We start from the raw sequence: 23,313 nt of genomic DNA, 5'->3' as shown, positions 1-23,313 counted from the left end.
CCTCTGTAGACACACAATCTTTAGAATGCAACCCTAGAATATATGGTATCATCTATCAGTTTTGTAAATCCCAGGTGATATCTGTTGCTTCTTCAGTTGTTTGGATGTGTCCAAGTATTAACCTACTGGCAATCAACAGGTCAGGAAAACTCATTTCAAAGCCTTTCAAGAAATATCCTCTTTGCCACGACAGTTCCAAGATAGTGTATTATTAAAATAGATTTGTGTTTGAAAGAGATCATGGCAAGGTGTACACTTTTGCTGCCATAACCTAAATATTTTCCTAGCTGTCTTTATACATATGTGAATATGTGAATGGTGGATAAAAAGTTAACATGTGCATAAGAAAACTCCAATGCACAATAATACAATATAGCAAAATCAGGAAATTCTAAAGTTAAATATCCAACAGTAGTAAAGCAATCTATTTTTTTATATAAATAGGCTCTGAACCTCTGTCATAGCTATGCAGGTTGCAGTTGGTGTGTACTGGTGGATTTCATAAGCAGTGATGAATAACAACCTTCTCTCCTAAGGGAAAGAATAATGGATTCTTAGAATAATCTAGGTAGGAAGGGAAACTTGAATGTCATCTAGACTAATCTCCTTCTCAAAGCAAGAATATCTTCAAAGGTAGATCATTCAAGGATGTGTCCATGTATATTTTGAAAATCTCCAAGGATGGAGATTTTAGAACTAGCCTGGGCAACATGGTGTTTAACTTCATGCCTTACTAGAAATCCCCTTGCTAGTTTCTCATAAGCAGAAGCATTTGGAATTGGAGTGGCATCTGGAGTTGCCAGGCTGGTTCTGGACAACTGGATCGGTGTTCCCAAAAACTAGTGACATCACTGTAAAGCTATGCTGGCTTTTGGCTCGCCAAACTGCTAGTGAGACTCAAAGCAACAGTTCTATGTGATAGGATCTGTTCCAGAAATTGCTTTGTAGATTTTCTACTAAATGTGCAGCTAATTGTCAGACATTCATGTGAGGTCAGAACTCCGGATAGGAACTATATATGGTTCAACATGCTTACCACAAAATAGAATGGAAGCTTTCAGCACTGCTTTGTGGTTATCATATTTCATTTGCTTTGGTGTTTGAGCCTTTATTCTACATCACCTTCACATTACATTTGTCATTGATGTTGCAAAGATTTCTTACTTTTGTAATCTCAAATTTGGTCTAATCTATAATGGTTAGTAATGGCTTAATAAATGTTAGTCATGGTAAGGTGACACCAAGAGATGACTTATTATCTCCCTATTTAATTTCTAGTCTGCTAGGACATATGTCATGGACTGTCTGTAAATATTATAGAGCTCCAGCTCACTGGTCACTCAAAATCCTTGTAAAACCAGTTTACATTCATTAAGTGCATAACCTCATCAAACTCATAAGGTCAGCTGTCTGTGGAGAAAGGAATCAATGAGTAGAGCTGATATTTGTTTTCATGGCTCCACTGACAAGGGAGGAGTAGGCTGATATAGAAATTTTAATTTTGAAGGATTCCCAAGTTCTGAAAGACAGCAGATTTGAAGTATTCCAGAAGAAAGCAGGTCCAGTCAGTGCAAAGCCAAAGGGCAAGAAGCAGCTACTGTTCACTGCATTTTTTGACCAGTGGCATGTGAATCAGAATTACAGTGTAATCAAAACAAATGAAATAATACTACCATAAAACAGAAGCCCTGGATGATGATCCACCTCTTTCATAGTACAAAAATTTAAAAATAAAATAAAATAATAATAAAAAAGAAAAAAATAAATAAAAAAATGTAAATAAAAGAAATTGTGTTTCATAGAGTACATACCTGTTTTTAGGATAATGTATATGCCTGGAGAGTGTTACATTCTATCTGCGCATATTAAAACGTCTTTCTTTACGAAGATTCAAGAGATTTTCTTCACAAGTAAGAGTTTTAGTGTTCTGGTGTAAAACCTCCTCATTCTGTGAATGGTCATGCTTTAAATGAAACTCTGTAGCTGAAGCCTCTTCAGAAGCAGCAACACATCCTTTGAGATCTTCAGTTCCAGGTGATTTTCCTATACTACTCTTTGTACTGCTGAGCTCTGGAAAATTCTTATCCAAACCTTCTGTTTGCCAGTCTGAAATCAACAAATCATCCACAGCATTTTTCAAATTGTTTGATGCATTTTCTTTGTTAGGATTGGAGGAATTTATATTGTCATCATCACATAGAAAAGATAAATCACTATCTTCTAATGAAGCTTTAACTTTTCCTAATGATGCCAAAGTCAATTCATCTGGTGACTCTGGAGATGTTTCAGAAGTAATATTACAAATAGGCTGCTGCTGCTGCTCAGCTCTTGCTTCAGGAGTACCATTACAAATGGACTGCTGTTGCTCAACACGTTCATCTTCAGGGCATGCTTCAAAAAAGCATTCAATATTATCCCTCTCATCTGTAAAGTCCAGTGGCACAGGTGTACTGCTCTTTTCCTCTATGTATTTGATTACTTCTCCACAGTCACTATCATGAGAAGAAAGTGAAAGATAAGAATAGAAGTCCCCTTTTCTTAGCTCAATGGGTCTGTGAGAGTGTTCCAACACTTTTTCTTTTATCTGTGTTAATGAAGCTGGAGCAGATGACTCACATTCAGGTTGTGACTTACTTTTCAAAGCTGTTGATGCCATGTCTATTATCTCCTTCACAAAGCTGTGTACTGAGTCATCTTCCATATTTCTTTTATCAAAAGCAGCAGAGTCACAGTTACAGCATAAATCAGGTCCATTGGCTGAGGAGTCATATTCTGCCTTACTAGATTTCAAAACTGCACAGCAATCAGTAGATTTTTCAGCAACGCTTATTTTGTGTTGTTGATCATCAGCTAAGGATGTTTGAAAAGTAGCAGCTTGTGTGTCTACAGAGCTTGTTTCTGAGGAAGATTCAAGACAAGGCTTTTTAGCAGGAGAGAAAGCAGTGCAGTGATAATCAGACTGAAGATGACTTTGACATTCTTTTGGAGGGTTTCTGGATCCAACTGACAACAGAACAGTCTCCTTTCCATCCATATGTGAATCATCCGAACTGTCTGTAAATGCTTCACAGATACGAAATTCATTTTCAGCTTCTTTTACACCAAGTGATGCATGAGTTTTGGAAGTTGCTGATGTTCTAACAAGATCTCCCTTATGACTGGCAAGAGTATTTTCAACATTGCCATTCTCCATATCATCCACAAGTTGATCCTTCACAACCTGAGAGATATCTTTCATCAGGTGACCCTTTGTTCCCTTTTCACGATTACGTGATACATTCTTACTGTTGCCATTATTTTCTGTTATTTTCTGCACCGAACCATTCAAAAGTGCTTCAATGTTCAGTGTATCTGTGGCTTTTGTTGTCTCATTACTAACTTTACTGTGCTGAATTTCATCACTGAGGTTACTTTTCCTCTTCTCTCTTGTCAAAGAAAATTTTGGTCTCATCCAAGTTTGGAGTTCATTTTTTATATAATCAAGTCCTGAAATTAAATTGCATTCTTCATAAATATCCTCATCAGTTGCTATACTGGAGTCATCATCTTCATCTTTGATACCTAGCTCTTCCTCAGTTAAGGTAAGGGTGGAACTCGAAAGCAAATCACTGTCATCTTCATCATCAGTGCAAGCAGAAGTGCAGGAGACATTAACAATCATGCTAACATTGACATCACTCTCATCAGCTACAGATCTATTAAGATGTTTTCTAAATGATGCATTTGAATCCGGTATTTTATTTCTGTGCAGTACTATGTCTTCAGAACAGAGAGAAAGATCCTCACTGCTGCTGAGCTCTGTGAGAGAAGCTGCTGAGTCTTCATTTACTGAGGAAGCAATATCTACAGACAGCTGTCCAGTAAAAGACATTTTTTGAGAACTACTTTGGAGTGTTATATCGGAGATACTGCGCTTTATCTTTTGTTCTAATGGACTCTGGATGTTCTCTAAACGATTCAGAAGATCTAATGTCCTTTTGCTGAGCTCTCCAACAGAATCACTGCTTGCACTAATGTCTCCTGAGCCATGATGACTAAAAAGATCTTCATTGCTTTTGTAGGAAGTCAGCCAGCTCTCCAAAGAGGTGCTTCGTTGAAGACCATCTCCACTTTTAAAAATACCTGAGCTGAATAAATCACCTACTACAGACAGAGATTCTAATGAAGAACTATGAGATAAAGCAGAAAGCTGTCTTGTATTTTCTGTAGCAATTAGTTTTCTTACTGTTTCCACAGACTTAGAGGAATTGGGATCTGATCCTCCAGGGATATTTGCCAGATTATGGTCATGAATAAACTCATCTGGTTGTGACTCTCCAGGCTTATGTTCAGATTTACCAGGTATTTTATCAAAACAAAAACCATGAAACAAAGCACCCTCTGTTTGTGTCTTTTCAGTTTGTGACTGTTTCATTATTGCTGGCAATTTGAATTTGGAGCCTTGAAGATATGAGTAATCATAAAATGTAAACACATCTTGTTTTCCTTGCAGTTCTTCTAAACAAACAGTTTTACACATGGTAATGTTGTCCAAGTCCCTATCAATTTCATTTCCACAACCTCCAGATGGTGCCAACTGAAAATCATCTGAGAGACTAGCATGGTCTTCTTCATCTTGCTTTATTTTTTGTTTTATTACATCAATTATGTCATCCATTTGAGTTCCTGTGTGACCAATTTCAGGATTGCTCTGAGTGCTTTCAATATCATTTAGTAAAAAAATTTCTGAATTATTTGTAGTTTCTGTATCACATTCACTCACTATTCCACTTTCACTCTCGGAATGCCTGCTTATGTTCCCACTCTGGTACATATAGTTATATGATTTTGCCAACATTGTTCCCCCTATTAGGTCCGGCAAGGATTTGGTAGATGAAAACGAAGAGTCTTTACTAAGACTTTTGTTTAAAATGTTAGACTGTGTTACACTGGAGAGTTTTGATGCTTTTTTCAAGAAAGGCATGTGTTTTTTTTCTGATAATTCGATATTATGAAGACTATAGACCTGATAGATGTGAGGATTTGGAGGGGAAGTAATGCTGGAACAATAAAGAGGACTTCCACGATCACTGATACTTTCATCTTCATTCACATCATTGCTGCCACATTCTCCTGAAGTAGATTTCTGGCTTAGATCATCTTTTTTGAGTTCCTGATCAGGATCACTTAAATCTTCATTAACACTGATCAGCTTGTTACTAATATCAGTTTCATCCCATTCTAGTGCATCTTCACTTGGACCATTTAGATCCATCAAACTTGGATCAATAAAGTTCAGAGACTCCTGTTAAAAAAAAAAAAAAAAAATCAGAGATGAAAAATACATGCATCTCTACTTCAAAAGTTCTTCCACTGAAATCATAGAAGTAAATTCATGGAAGTAAAGAGCATTTTTGGAACAATGATAATTAACAGGCTTTTAACTTTATTATGTATTGTGCACTATTTAAATGATCAATTAAGATGAAACCTATTAAATTCTGCATCTCTTCTGACTCTGCATGATTTCTCATTTTTCTTAGTTTTTTTTTCTTATTTTTTGCTAAAACACCATATAGAAATTTGACTTCTCTTCAAATGAGATTAACTGTAGTCACTTTAGACAAAGCAAACTAACCATTCTGCATTATCACACAAAAGTTAGTAAAAACATACTTGTAGGTCTTTCTGTTGGATATATGATAAAATCTTTTAGCCTGCTTAACAGAGTTAAGATATACAAGTTTTATCATTAGATTTTAAAAAAATGTTTATAACAAGTTTGTTTTTTTTTTTATTGTTTTTTTTTGTAGCCAACCTTAAAATAATTGATGTAGTGCACTGGATATCACTAGAATTGATGAATTTTTATTAGAATTATTGTTTATTCTTTACTCGATAGTAAAGGTAGCACTACCGACCAGTAAGTAGCTAGACAATGATCACTGCATCCAGAAAAATAAGCGCTTTTTCAAAAAAAACCTTTCAACAATACTTCTTGAGTTTTTTTGGAGCAAGTTTTGTTTTGCAAATTACAGCACTGATTGCACACTGAACAACAATCTAAATACCAACAAACTTAGAAGGTTGCTGAAATTCAAGTAAATACAGTGTTGCTGTAGTCAAATAAAGCGCAGCTGTGAGCAACTTGGTTGCTGACTTAAATTCATAAAGTCTCACCTCAGGCTAATTGTGCATAGAAAGGGACATATTCTCAGCTGTGAGTTCTCTATGTGAAATAGGAACTCAAGTCCACTCATCCCTACCGTGACAAATCATGAGATATTCTTCAACAGCTCAGTAGTTATGGCGCTGATTTTGAGAGGGTGAGAGTTTGTCAAGACCAGGTTACCATTCTCTCAGAAGTTTTCACTTTAAGATATTATCAAGATAAACCTCCTTATGCTATTTCATTTTGCATAAAACAAGTGTTTCATACACTTGGGTCACAGTAGGATGATGGGAATTTTATCCCAGAGTGCAGTGTTCAACACATTTTACTGGCAAGAAGCACAGATAAGCCCAAATCCCTCTTCAGTGTATAAGACACAAGGGCATCCTATCACAGCAAACCATTGGCAAAAACACTCAAATGACATAGGAAGAATGATTTTGTCCAAAATAGGCAGAGTAGCATTCAGCAGAGTGATACAGTGATCAATATATTTAATAAAATGATACAATATCCACGTAAGACAAATCTGAGTCCTCATGTTCTACTGGGCGTAGTTGTAAGGCAGATCTCCATGCAGTGCAGCTGTGTTAAGATATCAAAAATAATTCTGGGTAGAACCTTGGGTGCCAACAATTTTTTCTATCCCTGGAGATTTGGAGATTTGGTGGATTTGTTGAATGTTTAAGGCCCTTTACAGATCAATATATCTCAAAACTTTTATGAAATAAATTTGCTAGTCTTTTTTCCATGATGTATTGGCTGGGGGTAGCTCAAATTTTAAACTTCCATGAAAACACGCATTTGCTAGATAACTAATGCTAATAAAAGCAGTGCTGTACATCGAGTTGAGCAGTCCACATTGGGATTTGCCAGTTGGCCATGTTTTCATAATGACTCCTGGTCGGTATCTAGTTGGACCGTGTATCACTTGTTGCTAAGGAGAGGAACATCCTTTTACCAATTTACAACTAAAAATATGGTGCAAGAGATCAATAATTAAATTAAATTAGTTTGAAAACTTGTTAGATTAAGTGGAAAATCAGCTAAAGTTACTCATTTTCTCTGTAGTATGTTTTATGACTCTGTCTCACCTAGCATTAGGAAGATATTGCTGTGAAAAGCTTCCTGAACTGCATAGTTTTACTGTTTTACACTCTGTCAGCTGCAAAAAGAACTCCCAAAGGCAGGAAATCAGCAGCAGGTTCCAAGGATTTTATGTTCCATAGAATCTGATCTTGTTTCTCAAAACAAAACATTTGGTCCTCATTGGTCAGGAAGATAACCTTCCCCCTGTAAATCAGCACTTGGCTGCCTTGTTTGTTCTGCAGGTCAGATGGACTAAAACAATAAAACATGTGGAATTGTGACCTCACCCCATTCATCTTCACTGTGTAGTCCTTACTTCAAAGCCTATTTTTCATTCTTCAAATGAACATGCTTTTCTGAGTGCTGCTGTATACTCAGAAATTGTACAGATGTAGATATAATGGCAGGGAATTTTACTTCTTTTTCCTTATTGTCATAGCTACTGAAGACTCTTATGAGGATATGGTCATTTTACCACCCTTCTTATAAGCATCATCTGCCCTGAGATCTTTTAGTATGACTGTAGTATTATCAGACCTTTCCAAGTACAGCCTAGTTTTTTCTAAAAAACTAACTTTTTCTGAAACAGACCAGTCAGCTAAAGTCACAAACATTTTTAGCAAGGATATGTATTTTTCTTTCTTTTTTACAATATTTAGCAAGCTCACGAAACAAAAAGGAGAAATTAGAGATGCAGTAGTTGTTGGAGAGAGCAGCACCAGGCAGATTTTTGAATAAAGCTCTGGTTTGAAGAATTAAAAGTGGTGTCATACCAGCCTGTTTGCACTGACAGCAATAGCAAGGTGAAAACTAAGACTATCTGAGGCCAATCTTCATCATGTCAGATGTCTTCTTATCAGCCTGCTCAGTGCATCGGTAGGATGCTAGAGGATTGGAGTTATCATGATTATGATATATATGTGTAGATGTGTGTGTGTAAACACAAATGCAAAAACCCCTTAGCAATTTTTCAAATTCTGGGAAATTTAGTGCAATTAGTTACACTTGTTGGTATCCAAAGAAAGTTCATTTTGCCAGCCAGTTATTGTTCCTTTGGTGGAACTTGATCTCCAGGTGGCTTACCACAGATTTCAACAAGTAGATATATGTGCATATATCATCTTTCAAACAATGACTATCTTCATATATGTTATCAAATTATAGGCACCAAACAGTTAACTCTGGAGTCAACCTCAATGACCACATGGTTTAGAGTTCAGAGAAGGTGAAAAGTTTTGATCAAGTAAAAAATTGTTATGCAATAGCAACAAAAAGAAACACACCATAAAGTATATTTCCATTTTTATAGTATCACTAGGTACACAACATTCAGAAATCATTTACTGTCTTATGAAATATATCTAGCATATTTTAAAAAAGAACAAATTAAATTACAGACTCAGAAGAATGAAAGATTGAATTAATTCGACTGTATTTGAAAATGCTGCTTTAAAGTCTGGTTCTTTCCAGTGTGAGCCCTGAACTACTTTGCTTTGGATAGTAATCCCATTTCAGTGGGAAATCTCATATGCACAAAGTGTGCACATCAATATTTGCAGCATTGGTGTCTAATGGTTAAACAGTTAATCTGCTGAAAATGCTAAAGGCAAGAAACAAAATTGTCATATATGGATATTTCCTCAATCACAGTGCTCTTTGAGAAAAAGTCTTAAAAATATATTTTTTTCCACTTTTTTTGTTTTTCAAACGCAGATAGTTTTGTTTTTCCTGCAGCAAATTTTATGAAACAATGATTCTCTGTTTCAGGCTCATTTGCATGTGCTACTCCAGTACAGATACTTTGTGTTGGTAAAACAGGCCTGTAATGTAACCCCTACATACCATTATATTTTTTAAAAAGAATTAACATGAAAAAAAAAAAAAAGCTTTTACAATAATAAATACAAATTCTGTTCCTCCCTCCCCAAAACATATCCTTCAGTTGCTGTGGGCAAATTATCCAAACTCAGCTCTGCTTTAGGGCCAGAGGAAAAATAGAGAGAAAGAAAGAAAACCATCCCCCACCTCCAGGAATGTGTGCACATTCAAGGAAGACAAACATGATTTTGTCTTTTCAAAAATGCAAGCATGCCAAGTACTTCTGCTGCAAGAAACAGTCATATGTACAGTACCCACTTCACCTCTGCTTCATTTTCTAAATGAGGTTCTCTATATTATAGCCAATTAAAAAAAAACCCATTTCCCAACACCAATATTTTAATATGTATAAGCATACGCAAAAAAATTCAATGTTCATAATATTGAAGTAACCTGCACATTAAAATATGGTCTCAAAATATATAGAAGCCTTATGCTTTATTATATATCACTGGAAAAAAAACAACAACAACAACAACAACAACAACAATTATTAAAAGACTTACTCGTTATAATTACAATAAAAAAAGGGATGTGTTTGTTTGCTGAGAAAATAAGAATCTGGAACTGTGGTTTTCACTTTTTCTGTCTTCATTTTACAATTACCTTTCTCAATGAAAAGGTACACTCAGTCCTGCACATGCAGAACTTGACTTTTTTTGTTTGGTGCTTACAGGCATTGCCAGTGTCCTACAGGGGTGGCTGTATGCACAGATGCCATAGGAAGGACACTGGCTTCACTTCTGCTTTCTGAAGTCACAAATGCCACTTGTATGGGTCTCAACACAGCCTGGGTCACATAGAAACAACACAGGTCACATCACTGAGAAGCTGCCTGCCTTCATGTTGACATGGAGAATTCTCCTATGACGCTCAGAAATAAAAGATTAAAGGATTGTTCCTTATATCTAGTTTTTAATATTGATAATTTTCTGAAATGGCAGCAAAGGGATAGTCTCACAAAATGCTGCATGACAAGTGCACATAAAGCAAAAGTGCAGAACTGAATTCTACCATTTGAAAAAAATTGCACCCTTTGGCATTCATCAATGCTTGCAGAGCATTTGCAGAGACCAAACAGTGGATGCAAGCACAGTGAGGTGGTGTGTGGGGCATTTTAACAGTGACAACAGCAATGTCAAACACAAGCCATGTTTCAGACAGCTGTGCAGATTTTTAGGAGTGCAACATGCACACTTCTGTGTCAGAGAAACTAACCATTCTCTAGACATTCTGCTGCTCTTCAAATGTCTTGTGAGCATATTAGGTAATACTTGAGGTCAGTTATGCCTGCACAAGTCCTGTGATCAAACTTTAAGTTTCCTGATAAGCTCCCCACAGCACCAGATGACTAAAAGAAGTGAAAGGCTCTATCCCCTCTACCACTCAACAAGCTAGAGCAGCAGGTGAGCCATGCCAGTAGAAGGCCTATAGGAACTTACTTCTATCACAGGCCAAGGCAAAAGCGGGGATTCAACACAGTACTTATTCTTCAGCCTCTGTGGAAGCAGTGGCTTCCATTTTTGCCACTGTATCCTCCTGTGGCTTTTTAACATCTCTGGTTCTCATTTGCTGAAGAAGCCCTTTAAGTGTTACTAGAGAGCAGAACACCTATAACATTTTTATGTTGAATAATACTGTCATCCAAATAGGTTTACAATCCCAGACCTATATTCCAAGTTGTGTTTATAAGCTGTTTTCACATTTTTGTCATGAGAAAGCCTGACTACATGGCATATTTTACAGACCGTTGTTTTTGCTGCTTTGTAGTTTTCTTTTCATCTGTCAAGAGGTTACATGACAGGATTTTTTCAACCTTGAATGTCATTTTGGTCTCACTTCTACTTCAAGGGAATATATTATTTTCTTTGTGCAAGAATCCAACACAAGCCCTTAATGAAACTCTTAGAAAAATGCTCCTAGGTTGACCCAAACCGAAAATGTTGCCATGTATACCTAGTTCAGTAAAGACCAAATCCTGGTACTCTACCTCAGACACACGCCCATGCAAATTGCAGGCAGCTCATTCAGGCTAAGTCTGAGACGTCGATCCAATCAAGGATTACTTTTTGTAGTAAAGACAAAAAACAAAGCAAAAAACACAACACTGCCACAAACTGCAAGTCTGTAGAACTGATCGTGCTTAAACAGGCTTAAAACTACTGCTTGTCTAAACTACAGAATTTCATCACAATTTTTCATCGCTATGCCCTTTCTTGTGGCAAATCAGTTGTCCTCTGCATTTGGATGCTCTTGCATAATTGCACTGGCATAACAAAATCACTGTTGTTTTGGCTTTGTACTAGTTACGCATAGTTTTGGTTTAATATATTTTACATTGTACTTTATACTCCTTTAAAGGTGTACTCTCAGTTAAAGCAGAATAACTCTGTGGACAGTGCTAAAGGACTAGGTAGATGCAACAGTCTTTTCCCTTGTCACGGGTACCTGAAATCACAAAGTTTAAGAGCTTTGTTTCAACAGAAATAACTGTTCGTGAGAAAACACTAAAAAGTGAGAATCAGTGTAGAAAAAAAGATAGGACATTAGCTTTTGAGATTTTAGCCTTAGGAGAAACCTAGAAAGAAAACTTTCTCACTAAAAGCTGGAAAAGAAAGACTTGAATTTCCAAATAAAATCTTAGAATCATAGATTATCCTAAAAAGACTCAGATAGATCAAGTCTAACTCCGGGCTCCACACAGGACTGCCAAAACTCAGACCATAGGTCTAAGAGTACTGTTCAGACTCTCCTTGAATTCTGGCAGCTCAGTGAAATGATCAGTGTCCCGAGGAGCCTGTTCCAGAACCCAACCATCCTCTGGTGTGGAACCTATTCCTGATATCCACCCTGACCCTACCCTGACACAGCTCCATGCCATTCCCTTGTGTCCTGCAGCTGCTACCAGAGAGCAGAGGCCAGCGCTGCCCCTCTGCTTCCTGTCTTCCCATATACAAGAAAGGGAGATTTGATCTATTATTTATAAATAGCAGAACTGCACGAAGGATATCTAGGTCTATCATCAATTTCTCCTTCTCACAAAGCAGTTAAGAGACTATCAAATTTAGCCTAATTCATATCAAGGATGACTGACTCGCTTTTTCCTCACATGTAAATTTTCAACAGCATTTCTTTCTTATCTCTGATCAGGCATTTTCGATGTCATTGATCCACAACCCAAAATTTATGATATTGACTAGAGGGGAGTCAATAAGCAAATATCGTGAAGTCAGAGGCTCTCAGACTATTGCACATTACAAGTAGTTCCACAGTCTGCCTACCTATGGATTTCCAGGAATTAAGTTAAACATCACTACTGTCAGTAAATGGTGGAGAGTTATGACAATGAATCCAAATGACAGTGGTAAGCACCCTGAGATCACACCACAACTACAGCTCATTGACATTACACAGTGCATATCTAGAAAGTGCTGCTTTTCAAATGTTGCAGAAGAGAAACAGGAGCCTTATCTCCAGATGCAAGAAGTCCTTAGGCAGAACTTTTTCAGTAAGATCATCTCATTCACTCTCAAACGTTCAGACTTTTTTCATGTGTCCATCACTGGTAAGTGCCTGTTATTTATGGTTGTCTCTGTACATAACAGATGCCAACATAGCCCTGGAGCTGGCTCGACAAAAAAAAAAAAATATATATATATATATATATATATATATATATATATATATATATACACATATATATATATTGGCAATTTCAATCTCATCTTAGATGCTGAATGAATTCTATGCAATATGTGAAGTACCAGTGTTAAACGTACAGTTTGTTTTGGTCACTGGAGAAGTTATTTAATACATGAACACATTATAGAAATTCACTTAGAAGAAGAAAAAGTAAAAACAAGTACTCCTTGTTAGGGTGAGAGGTTTGTATTTGCCTGCTTTAGTTTGGCTAAGTACAAAATGACAATGGACTGTATTTCATTACTGCAAAAATATTACTCATTACGTCATTATGCAACATCCTTCTATTGCAGGAGAGCTTATTTAAAACATTGTACAGTGTAGATTTGGACTCAAATTAGAACATAAACTGAAAATTTAAATCTATCTACATATCTTATATCTTATGCGGTGGTGAGTGACAAAGTCCAACAAGCAGCAAAAGTTTACAAAGTGATGTAATAACTGAGGGGCTCAGAGCTGTAAGTACTAATGTTATTAGAATAAATGTTGTTAGCATGCAGCTTTAAAGCGTTTTGTTTCAAACTGAAGCAATATTCCTTCTCCCTTCTAAAACAACAAAAAAGAGTATTTTAAAAATGAAGCATCCCCCTGCTTTGTTCAGTAAACTTGCTGGATGAGCTGTGACTCCATGAAGTTTAGGAACTCATTTATTATGTTGCTAGATTAGAAGCTGCATTTATTCACACAGTGCATCTCTAAAACTTAGCTTTCATTAGAGCTGTGGGGAGGCCTAGTCTTTCTCCCTTCTCTCGAGAAGGTGAAGCTCAAGAAGATAATTAACCATGAAACAATAAGGAGGCTTGCTGGGTAAGCACTAGTGTGAAAACAGTTACTCCTCACAAAAGAGGGGAAATTAGCTGGCTGGATAAAAAAGGAAGTGTCAGACTGGAAGACTGAAAGGGCTGCCAGCATAAGTAGATAGCTCTATGCATCATTAATACAATTTTTTTTTTTTTTTAACACTTAAACTTCACTGCTCTCTAAATTTAGATGCATTTAAACGCTATGTTTTGGAGGAGATTAACATGCCATTTTAAAAGAATTTCTCTTAAACTTTCCATTTTCACATTTCACCAGTTTTAGTCACCCTTCCCACAAATGCAGAAGTTCACCACCCTTTCAGTACTCTTGTTTACAAAGCCGACGTAAACAGAGCATTCTAAAAAGATTCAATTTGCTCGTTGTATTTTACAAGCACAAATTATTTTATATTAAAACACATTTTTATGAACAGAAAGTTCGTTTCAATTTCACTGTTTCACACAGTAAAGACTTATGATGTGTGTTTCCTTTCAAAACTTCCTTCTACTCAAACAGCGTTCCCTGAAGCAGCCACATCTTTGGCAGAAATTCAGTTATAAGCTATGCCAAAAGAAATTGAATAAACAAACACTGCTTAATGCAGCTGGGTAGGTAATTTACATATTACTGCACACCAAACATGAAGGCCTGAATATGGATTAGAGCTACAGCGATGACACAAATATCTTATGTGTTAGAGGAAATAAAAAATTCAGATCATCATTGCTAATGATTTACATGATATGATTTAATGTATACTGTATTACTTCAGATACATAAATGTTCATATTTAACTACTAAAGAGATGGATGACTTATATTTTCTGTTTTACTAGAAATCTTGAAAAACTGTTAAGTGGATGCATTTTTCAAAATTTCTTTTGGTGAAAGCAGCCTACCCAAATGACTGCATCATATTCTTTTCATACAATGAAGGAAAAAAGAAACAAAAAAAAACGAACAAATACAATGAAAAGCCTCTAGGCATTGCTTAAAACTGATTTTCTACATATAAAAATATTAGGTAGGTAGGTCTCAAAACTCACGTGCTTTCAGAAAGCATCTCTCATTTTGGTGAGGTCAACATTCCATTCAGCTTAGTCTATCTCTTGCAGTGATCAGTAGTGGATGTTTATAGAAAATTAAAAAAAAAAAAAAAGTAACAGAATGGTGTCATGCAAAATTTGAGAAGTCAGACTTCCAGAGTTGGAGATACAAAACATCAATTGATTTTTCCATTAATTTGTCTAGTTATTTAATGAACTCATTGAATTTTCTTATCCACAGCATCAAGCAGGAATAAGTTTCAAAGTTTTACTAACACTGCATGAAAACAGTATTCCTTTTAGATTGTTTTAAATCTTCTACTCCATTATTTCATTGTGTACCCTTTCCCTCTCGTGTTAAGAGGAAATGCACCTTGTTTATTTCTTCTCACTTAAATACATGCATATATATATATATATATACATGCATATATATATATATGCATGTATTTAAGTGAGAAGAAATATATTCTCACTATATATATATATATAATATATATATGTATAGTATTCCTTTCTGCTTTCAGCTGATACAGCTCCTATAGCATCCTATAATAATGAACAATGAAACACTGATTATTCAAATATATAATAAAGATTCTGCAAATATATGTTTATAATGACTGGAATCATCCAATCTTTTCAGGATGGAAATAAAGGCTATACAACTAGTTACCAAATGAGGCTTCTTCTATTCTTTCTAAAAATTATTTTGCTTGAGAACTCTTGAAGATATCAGAAAATCAGCTTCAATCACAGTCATATACCATTCCTTGTAGAACTGTGCTCATTAGAGACGCAGTGCAACAAGTCACTAAATTAATTCAATAATCACTATTTTGTGACTGTTATATTTCTCTTCTCTGTAATCTTTTAAAGATGACACGATCTCATGATATGCTGATATTAGGTATAGGAATAAAAAAAGACTGATGTCATCCTGTAATCAGAACAGAATGCACTTCAAAGCTCAGACCTTTTATATATATAGCCCTATTCTTAGTTGTCTAAATTGGAATGCCTTTCTTTAAAATGTGACATTTATCACTGAAAATAATAATACTAGCCATTTTTTTCCTACTTTCCTGAGATGCATGAATAAGAGCAGGTGAAGGAAAGTGATCCTTTCACTCTACTCCACCCTGGTGAGGCCACATCTGGAATACTGTGTCCAGTTTTAGGTTCCCCAGTTCAAAAAGATAGGGATCTCCTAGTAGTCCAGCAGAGGGTGAAAAACATGATAAAGGGCCGGGAACATCTCCCATATGAAGAAAGGCTGAGTAACATGGGTCTGTTCAGCCTGGGGAAAAAACGACAGAGGGAACCTGAAAATTATTTATAAGTCTCTAAAGGGAGGTGGGAGGCAAATAAATGAGGCCAGGCTCTTCTCGGTGGTGTGCAGTGATAGGACAAAGAGCAATAGCCTAGAACTTGAACATAGGAAGTTCCATACAAATATGTAGAAGAATTATAAGGAAAAGATTGATGAAGCACCTGAACAGTTACCCAGAGAGGTTGTGGAGTCTCCTATGGAGATATTCAAGATCCACCTGGACACTTAACTGTGCAACCAATTGCAGGGAACTTGCTGTAGCAGAGGAATTGGACTCAATCTCTTAACATCCTTTTCAACCCCTGCAATTTTGTGTTCTGTTCTATTCCATTTGCAATTAGTTATTTTTGCCATTTAAACTGTGCATGAACGTTCTTTCAGTACCTACATGTACTGGAAACATCAGATTTCCAGTTTCTGAATATCATATATTGCTACTAGAACTGAGAATTCACTTGAAGATTTTATACGTCTTACATTTCAAATCCATGTTTCTGGAGCACAGGATGTTTTGCTATCAAAGCTGTGGCTTCAACCAAACTCTTCCAACCATTATTTAGTATGTAGCATGGAGAAAAAAAAAAAAAAAAACAAAGATTGACTGCTGGATGGTAGAATACATGCCATCATGACCTGAACATGCCATCATGATGTCGACTTTCCCCACTGTAGAACTATAAAGCTCACATTTATAGATTTTATAAGATTGAATCCTGCTGCCCCAATACCTGAATTTTTGTAATCAGTACTATTATTTTTAATTGTGGCAAGTGTTGTTATGTATAAATGCCAAAAAATTAAGAATATTAAGATACACCATCAGTGGAAGTCAAATACCATATCAGGAGAGACATGACATAATGATAATTTTCGTGATCATACAATCATGAAATTATAGAGCTATGAGATATATTGGCACTCTGTCTCTGAGGGCCTTTAAAAAACAACCACTAAAAAATTAAGGAAATTTAAAAAAAAAAAAAAAAAAAATCAGATCACCAGGCAAGTCTTAGCAGCTTTCTGCCAGCTATGAAATTTCCTCACCTAACTGGGAAACAGTAGTGTCTTCTCGGCCACATGCATGAACACAGAAGTTTTGTATACCCCAAAATAAAACACTACCAATTTCTCACTGGATAATGCAGCATCACTGACCAGCCATAGAAGATACTGATATATAATAAACTATTTTTAAGCAACATTAAAATGCATAAATTTCCTCTCTTTCCAAAATTGCATATATGAACAGATTAAAATTGCATTAGCAAGAAAGGGAACAGAGAAGAAATTATTCTCAAACTTGAATATAAAAGTACACAAAACCTTGTGGCATTGTACTAGGTAGTTCATATAATTCTTCCTTTAATACTGAGGAAAAATAGATTAAAAAAAAAAAAAGTCTAAGCATACAGGATTTAAAGAGAAGGCTTAAGAAACACTGACCACAAAAAAAAAAAAAAAAACAAAAAAAAAAAAACACAAAAAAAAGCAAAAAAACCCCCACATTAGTCCAGAGGCACTATTTTGTACTGAATTCAGCAACAATGCTTTAAGACAATTATCACACCAAAAACCTTGACCTATGATGATGACACTGTTTACCTCAAGTACCTGAAATCAGTTTTTCACTGATTATAGAATAAGCTGTGGTTAGTAGCTATATATAGTCAAGCAACCAGTTGGTTTAACAATTATATCCTCTGATTATTTTGCTTTTGCACTCTTTCTGTTTAAAACCAGCAGCCATTATGAAGCATCTGCACTCTTACAAAGAAAGATATCCTATAAAAAAAGCAAGTAAATCTTAAATCCCGCATAGAAACGTGTGTGTCATTAATAAAAATCAAAGAGGATTTGGGGTAATTAAATATTGCAGCAATTGATTTTCTCATTAAAATAGCTCTTTACTTTCAATGTAATTTTGTTTATCTTCCTGTGCTCACACCAACAATGTCAACAAAAAGTAATTTTCACCTCTTATGTTACAAAGTTCACTGGGTACCTCAAGAGGACACAGAAACCATATGTGCCTGTGGAATTGACAGGAATTTACAGAAGAGAATCATGCATATCAGGGAAGTATTTTCAGTTAGTTGAGGTGGATAGTGGTTAAAATCTGTTACTATGAGTTGGTGATTGAACAAGCTACAAGAGAGGCTCGTGTAGGTTTCAATACACCAGAAATTTCAAATTCATACCTAATCAACACCATCATGGCCCACAGATTTGTGTGTGTTGAGTTAGCCTACAAGATCTCTGAACAGATTCTCCTCCACCAAGCAGAAGTCCTTCCTTCCCCAGACTCTCTAGCTTATCTCAAGGGTCTGGAATTCCCAAGAGGCAGTCTTAGCAGTAAAGACTTAAGCAAAGAAGGTGTCTAGTAACTCTACCTTCTCAGTGTCTTTTGTTACCAGGACACCCATCTCATTCAACAGCGAGCCCACATTTTCTTAGTCTTCCTTTTGCTACTGATATGGTTAAAGAAGCCTTTCTGGTTGTCCTTGACCTCCCTCACCAGATTTAAATCCAAGTGGGTCTTAGCCTTCCTTGTTGTATCCCTATATGCTCCTGACCGCATTCCTATATTCCTTCTAAGTGGCTAGACCCCTTTCCCACATTCCACAGACTTTCTTCTTCCATTTCAGCTTCCCATGAGCTTCTTCTCATCCATGAATATCTCCTGCCACCTTTGCCTAATTTCTTACTCTTACAGATATACAGATCTTGACCATGGAAGAAGAGGTGCTTGAATGCCAGGCAGGTCTCTTGGGTCCTCTTAACTTCCAGTGTTCTAATCTATGGAATACCCTTAAATAGGTCCTTGAAGAGGTGAAAGCTGACTCTCCTGAAGCCCAGGACTGCAATACTACTTTGTCTCATTCCTTCAATGTAAGATCCTGAACTGCTATATCTCATGGTCACTGCATCCAAGGCTACCCTTAACTTTCATTTGTTTCTTGTTTGTAAGAACAAGGTCCAGCAGCACATCTCTCTTCATTGGCTCCTCCACCACCTGTGTCAGAAAGTTACCTTCCCTGCACTGAATGAAGCTCCTTGATTGTGTGCACCCAGCAGTATTGTTTTTCTAGCAAATACCAGGCTGATTAAAGTCCTCCATAAGAATCAGACCCTGTGATCATGAGGCTACTTTCAGCTGCCTATAGAAGGCCTTATCAACTTCCTCCTTTTCGTCAGTCTGCCTCTAGAAAACACCCACAAACGTGTCACCCATATTAGCCTGCCCCTTAATTCTCACCCGTAAGCTCTCTACTCACTCATCATTAATTCCTAGGCAGAGAGCAATACATTCCATTTGTTAGCTCACTATAGAGTAAGACCACCACCTTGGCTTGCTGTCTGTCCTTCCTAAGAAGTACACAGCTATGCATTCGATAATACTGAACTACCTTTTCTGCTCTAAGTGGAAGAAAGAGTAAGCTGCTCTTGAAGAGGCTCCACAGAAAAGCCTATTCCTAGCACTACTCATCTACATATATCCATACTGTGCTACATACAAAGATTTCTTTTCCAACACCCCTCTTTCATTAACTGAGAAGAACAAAGGGCATGCTGAGTACATTTCCTCTCAAGCTTAACTGTTTACCCCACTTCCAAATCGTCTGGAACTCGTGAGAAAGTTAGGAGTATCATTTTCTGTCATCCCCAGGCTTGCCAGAGACTGTGAAATCGAACTGCCTTATTCTCTGTACTCTGAATTAGCAATTCGTTTCTTTTTGCCTAATCAAACCTACAAATAAAGAGTTCGTAACATTATTAAAAGTAGATATAGATAGAAGACTGAGTTACGGCAGTGAGCTCATATGACTGCCTCTCATGATTTGTGCTCTCTTAACAAAAGCATCTTGCTGAGATGAATGGAAGTTAGACTGGCACCACATCTGGACGGTTGCCCTAAATTGTCAGTTGTGCAATAAAGTTTCGCATTCTCTGAGAAATCTCTCTGGAAAGGCCTAAATGTATTAACTCTATTCGCTCTATAAAAATTCACTGCAGATGACCATGCAGGAGATCTTCTCAATAATGTTACATAAAGCTTATTTGTTTTTTGTTGTTGGTGGTGTGTTTTTTTTTTTGTTTTTTTTTTTTTAATGAATTTTCACTAAGAGTCACTGCATCTGCGTTATTAGTTTTTTTTTTTTTTTTTTTTTTTTTTAGAAAAAAGTTACATCTGATTTCATAATTATGCACTATTCTTTTTTGGATTCTACAGAAGAGTATTCCATGTCACAAATTAGACGTGTAATACCACACAGAAGCTGAAAAGCTTAAAGCACCTCAAGTACAAGAATTGTGATGAGCCTAAACAGAGTTATATACATCAGAGACTATCATCAAATATCAAGCCACTGAAAAAAGGCATACGTTAAGAAAGGAAGCTCCAAAGAGAGCAAACTTAAGTACTGAAACATGAGCAGAACAAGATGGCTAAAAGACCAAATACAAGCAATCAGTATCACACTATGAAGAAATGTAATATCAAAACAAGAATAACCTTTGACAGATAACAAAAAAAAAACCAACAAAACCAACTTCTGAATATTCAAACGCAAGTTATACAGTTGGAAGAGTAGTTAGAAGAGTATTTTATAGGTGTTATAGTTAGAAAGATTATCGCAGTGAAAAAGAAACAATCAAGAAGGAATTGATCCAGTACCCAAGGATCTAGGCTTGTAGTGGAAAAGTCCAAAAAGGAGAGATCTCCAGAAAGAAATCTTTCCATAGTGATAGTAAGCCCTTAAATGGGGTCTAGGAGGGGTGCATCCAGGCTCCATTCTTTCTGGTCACACAGTTGAATTGCCTTCACCTGTGTTCCTGCAGGTGACTCAGTCCTTTTCTCAGGTGATAAATCAGTGGTTTAGGCCATAACTCAACATACACAAGTCAGTAAATAATTACTTTGTGAGGGATAGATCATGCAGAAGATGCTCAGCACTTTAGAACGTGTAGTATGTTCTCCTCAGCCAATTAAGGTAACTTTTACTCAGTACTTTGCTGTACTGCTAATCTTCCAAAATTTTTTATGCAAGATTTCTAGTTAGATCTCATCTCACAAAACAATAACTTGTAACAAAATTACAATCCTATAGGAATCATGTTTCTAATTTATCTAACTATTTAGTTATCTAATTATCTAGCTATGTAAAAAATAACAGAACAATGTTGAGTACATTTTTTACCTCTGAATGCAGGGTTTTGTACTGTATCTTAGAACAAGTGTCAGTCCATAGCTTGGAAAAACATTGAACCAATGTATTAAATACAGAGAACTGAAAGGGAGAAGAATACAGTTAGCATTACACTTAACATTATTAAAATCTATTTTCTTTGGAAAAAACATTACAGAAACAGATGAAGAGAGAAAAGGGTAAAGATACCTGATCAGAACCAATACAGTATGTTTAAATGACTTGTTTTTCGAAGTCAGTTGTAAAGAATGAAATAAAGAGAAAGCTGGGAAAAATACTAAACAGGGCTTTACGGAATCTTTGTTCCCCTTATGAAACAAGCACATAAGAAACAAACTTGTGGTAAAGAGAGAGGTTTGGGTTTTGCTTTTTTTTTTTTTTAAAGTGAGCTGCCTTACCATTGCAGATTTTCCCAAGTCCTTACAACTCTAATTAAAATGTGGTAATTGGTTATGTTACCTCAATTACCATGATGCATGGACATTGATGCAAAGCGACATCAATTGAATCCCTTGGGTGTTATACCCCAAGGCCACCCCATTTATTGTGGCCTTATTATTTTCAATTATGTGGTTGGATGTGTAGCATACTTTCCAGCCAATACAGATGGGGGTTTTGCTGGACATACAGTGTAGTGTACATACAGGATGACTCAGGAGGAAAAAAGAAATAAAAGTTTCCAAAATTTCATGAAGCATAGTGGTAGACTTAAACCAATGAATACTTCAGACACTTTCTGGACAATGTGAGAATTACAGCACCTTAATCCAAATTATCTTCTCTCAAAGTCTCCATTTTAAAAGCATTATGAATACTGTCCCTTCAATAATTAGCCCTCTGTTGAATAAGAAAAGAGATTGTGCGCTCCATAAAATTGATATCTTTCTCATTCAGTGAATGAGCAGTCTGGAGAAAAAACAGTTTCTCTGGTCATCAAAAAGGCAGGAATTGAATTGCAATTTAAGAAATAACATCTATTAGAAAACACACTTTTGTCTCTCTATGAGCCACAGCAGTTTTACGTATTCCAGTACTGACAAAGCTGTTTCAGAAAAGTGAATACACAGAGTAACATCATTGTGGCTTCCTATACAGAGATATATCTGACTTGGATAGGACATCAAATTGTGAATATCATGACTGCTGTAATAATGCACTGAGGCTAGATGCTTAACTTAAACTGAATATACCAATTGGCTAAGCAAATGATCAAAAATACTGCCTAAAACAACTTACACATTCCCACTTTGAATTAGCTGATGAAAACTTGTTGGCATGACCATGACAGATGCTGTCCCAAATCCATTTTTAACTGTTCAGTTTTCTTTCATGTAGACCAGATCCTCCAAAGGAGAGTGCACAGTGAGTTAAAGCTTCTCCAACTGCTGAGTAGGAATTTCTGATGGCAGTTCTCAGTTTAGTTGACTAAAGACTGTTGCTATTGCTGTTGCAATTGCCAGACAGACTCCTTTTTCTTCTACAGTGATTGCCAGCAGGGTCTTGTTAGGTAAACTGAAAGGCATCTGTGTAATTCTGAAGCTAAAATTTAGTTGTCAGATAACATTATACCAGCAAACTATGGAATGATAAATCTGGGGGAAAAGAATTTACAAAAAACAAAACAAAACAAAAAGGCTGAGGAACATTGAAAACCTTCAGTGAAGACAAACAATTCAAAAGAAACCTAAAACCTCTTTGTCGTTAATTCCAGTATGCTTCTGTAATGATATGTGTCTCAGATAAGTGACTGGGGACAGAAACAGGACAAAGAAAGATCCCAGTACACAAATTAAAAAGAGAGCAGAAGATGCAAATGACTTTTGCACCTCTTTAATGCAATATAGTAATTAGGGTTATCTTATGTACTATCAGCAAGTTGGATGCCATGAATGAGTTCGGATGCCATGAAGTTATAAAATCATCTCATCATTTGTTTTCATAAATTACAGTATTTTGTGGGCAATCACAAATGAAGACTTGTTAGTAAGAGATACTGTTTAAGTGCCAAGACTGGCACACTATCAAATAGAGAGAGATAGGGAAGCAGAACTAGTAATCCTGGTATCTACCCAACAAATGACTACACAGGAACTGAATGAAAAGG

The 23,313-nt window shown here is 36.2% G+C and overlaps 1 protein-coding gene across 6 annotated transcripts in view; it reads right to left on the bottom strand.

Moving 5' to 3' along the window:
- AKAP6 (A-kinase anchoring protein 6) overlaps window positions 1-23,313 on the bottom strand; it is a 218,633-nt gene that overhangs the window by 4,789 nt on the left and 190,531 nt on the right. For all 6 annotated transcript variants that reach the window (XM_042863738.1, XM_042863721.1, XM_042863755.1 and 3 more), the window contains one exon: window positions 1,812-5,284. In XM_042863738.1, the coding sequence (XP_042719672.1) occupies window positions 1,853-5,284 (3,432 nt within the window). In that variant the 3' untranslated portion in view covers window positions 1,812-1,852. The remainder of the gene's footprint in view (window positions 1-1,811; window positions 5,285-23,313) is intronic.

The sequence above is a fragment of the Lagopus leucura genome, unplaced genomic scaffold (genome assembly GCF_019238085.1).
Source record: "Lagopus leucura isolate 7727_CA_CO unplaced genomic scaffold, USGS_WTPT01 Super-Scaffold_1, whole genome shotgun sequence".
In the NCBI taxonomy this organism is placed as follows: domain Eukaryota; kingdom Metazoa; phylum Chordata; class Aves; order Galliformes; family Phasianidae; genus Lagopus; species Lagopus leucura.
The sequence above is the reverse complement of the archived record's forward strand: the minus strand, read 5'-3'. Positions and strand labels throughout refer to the sequence as shown.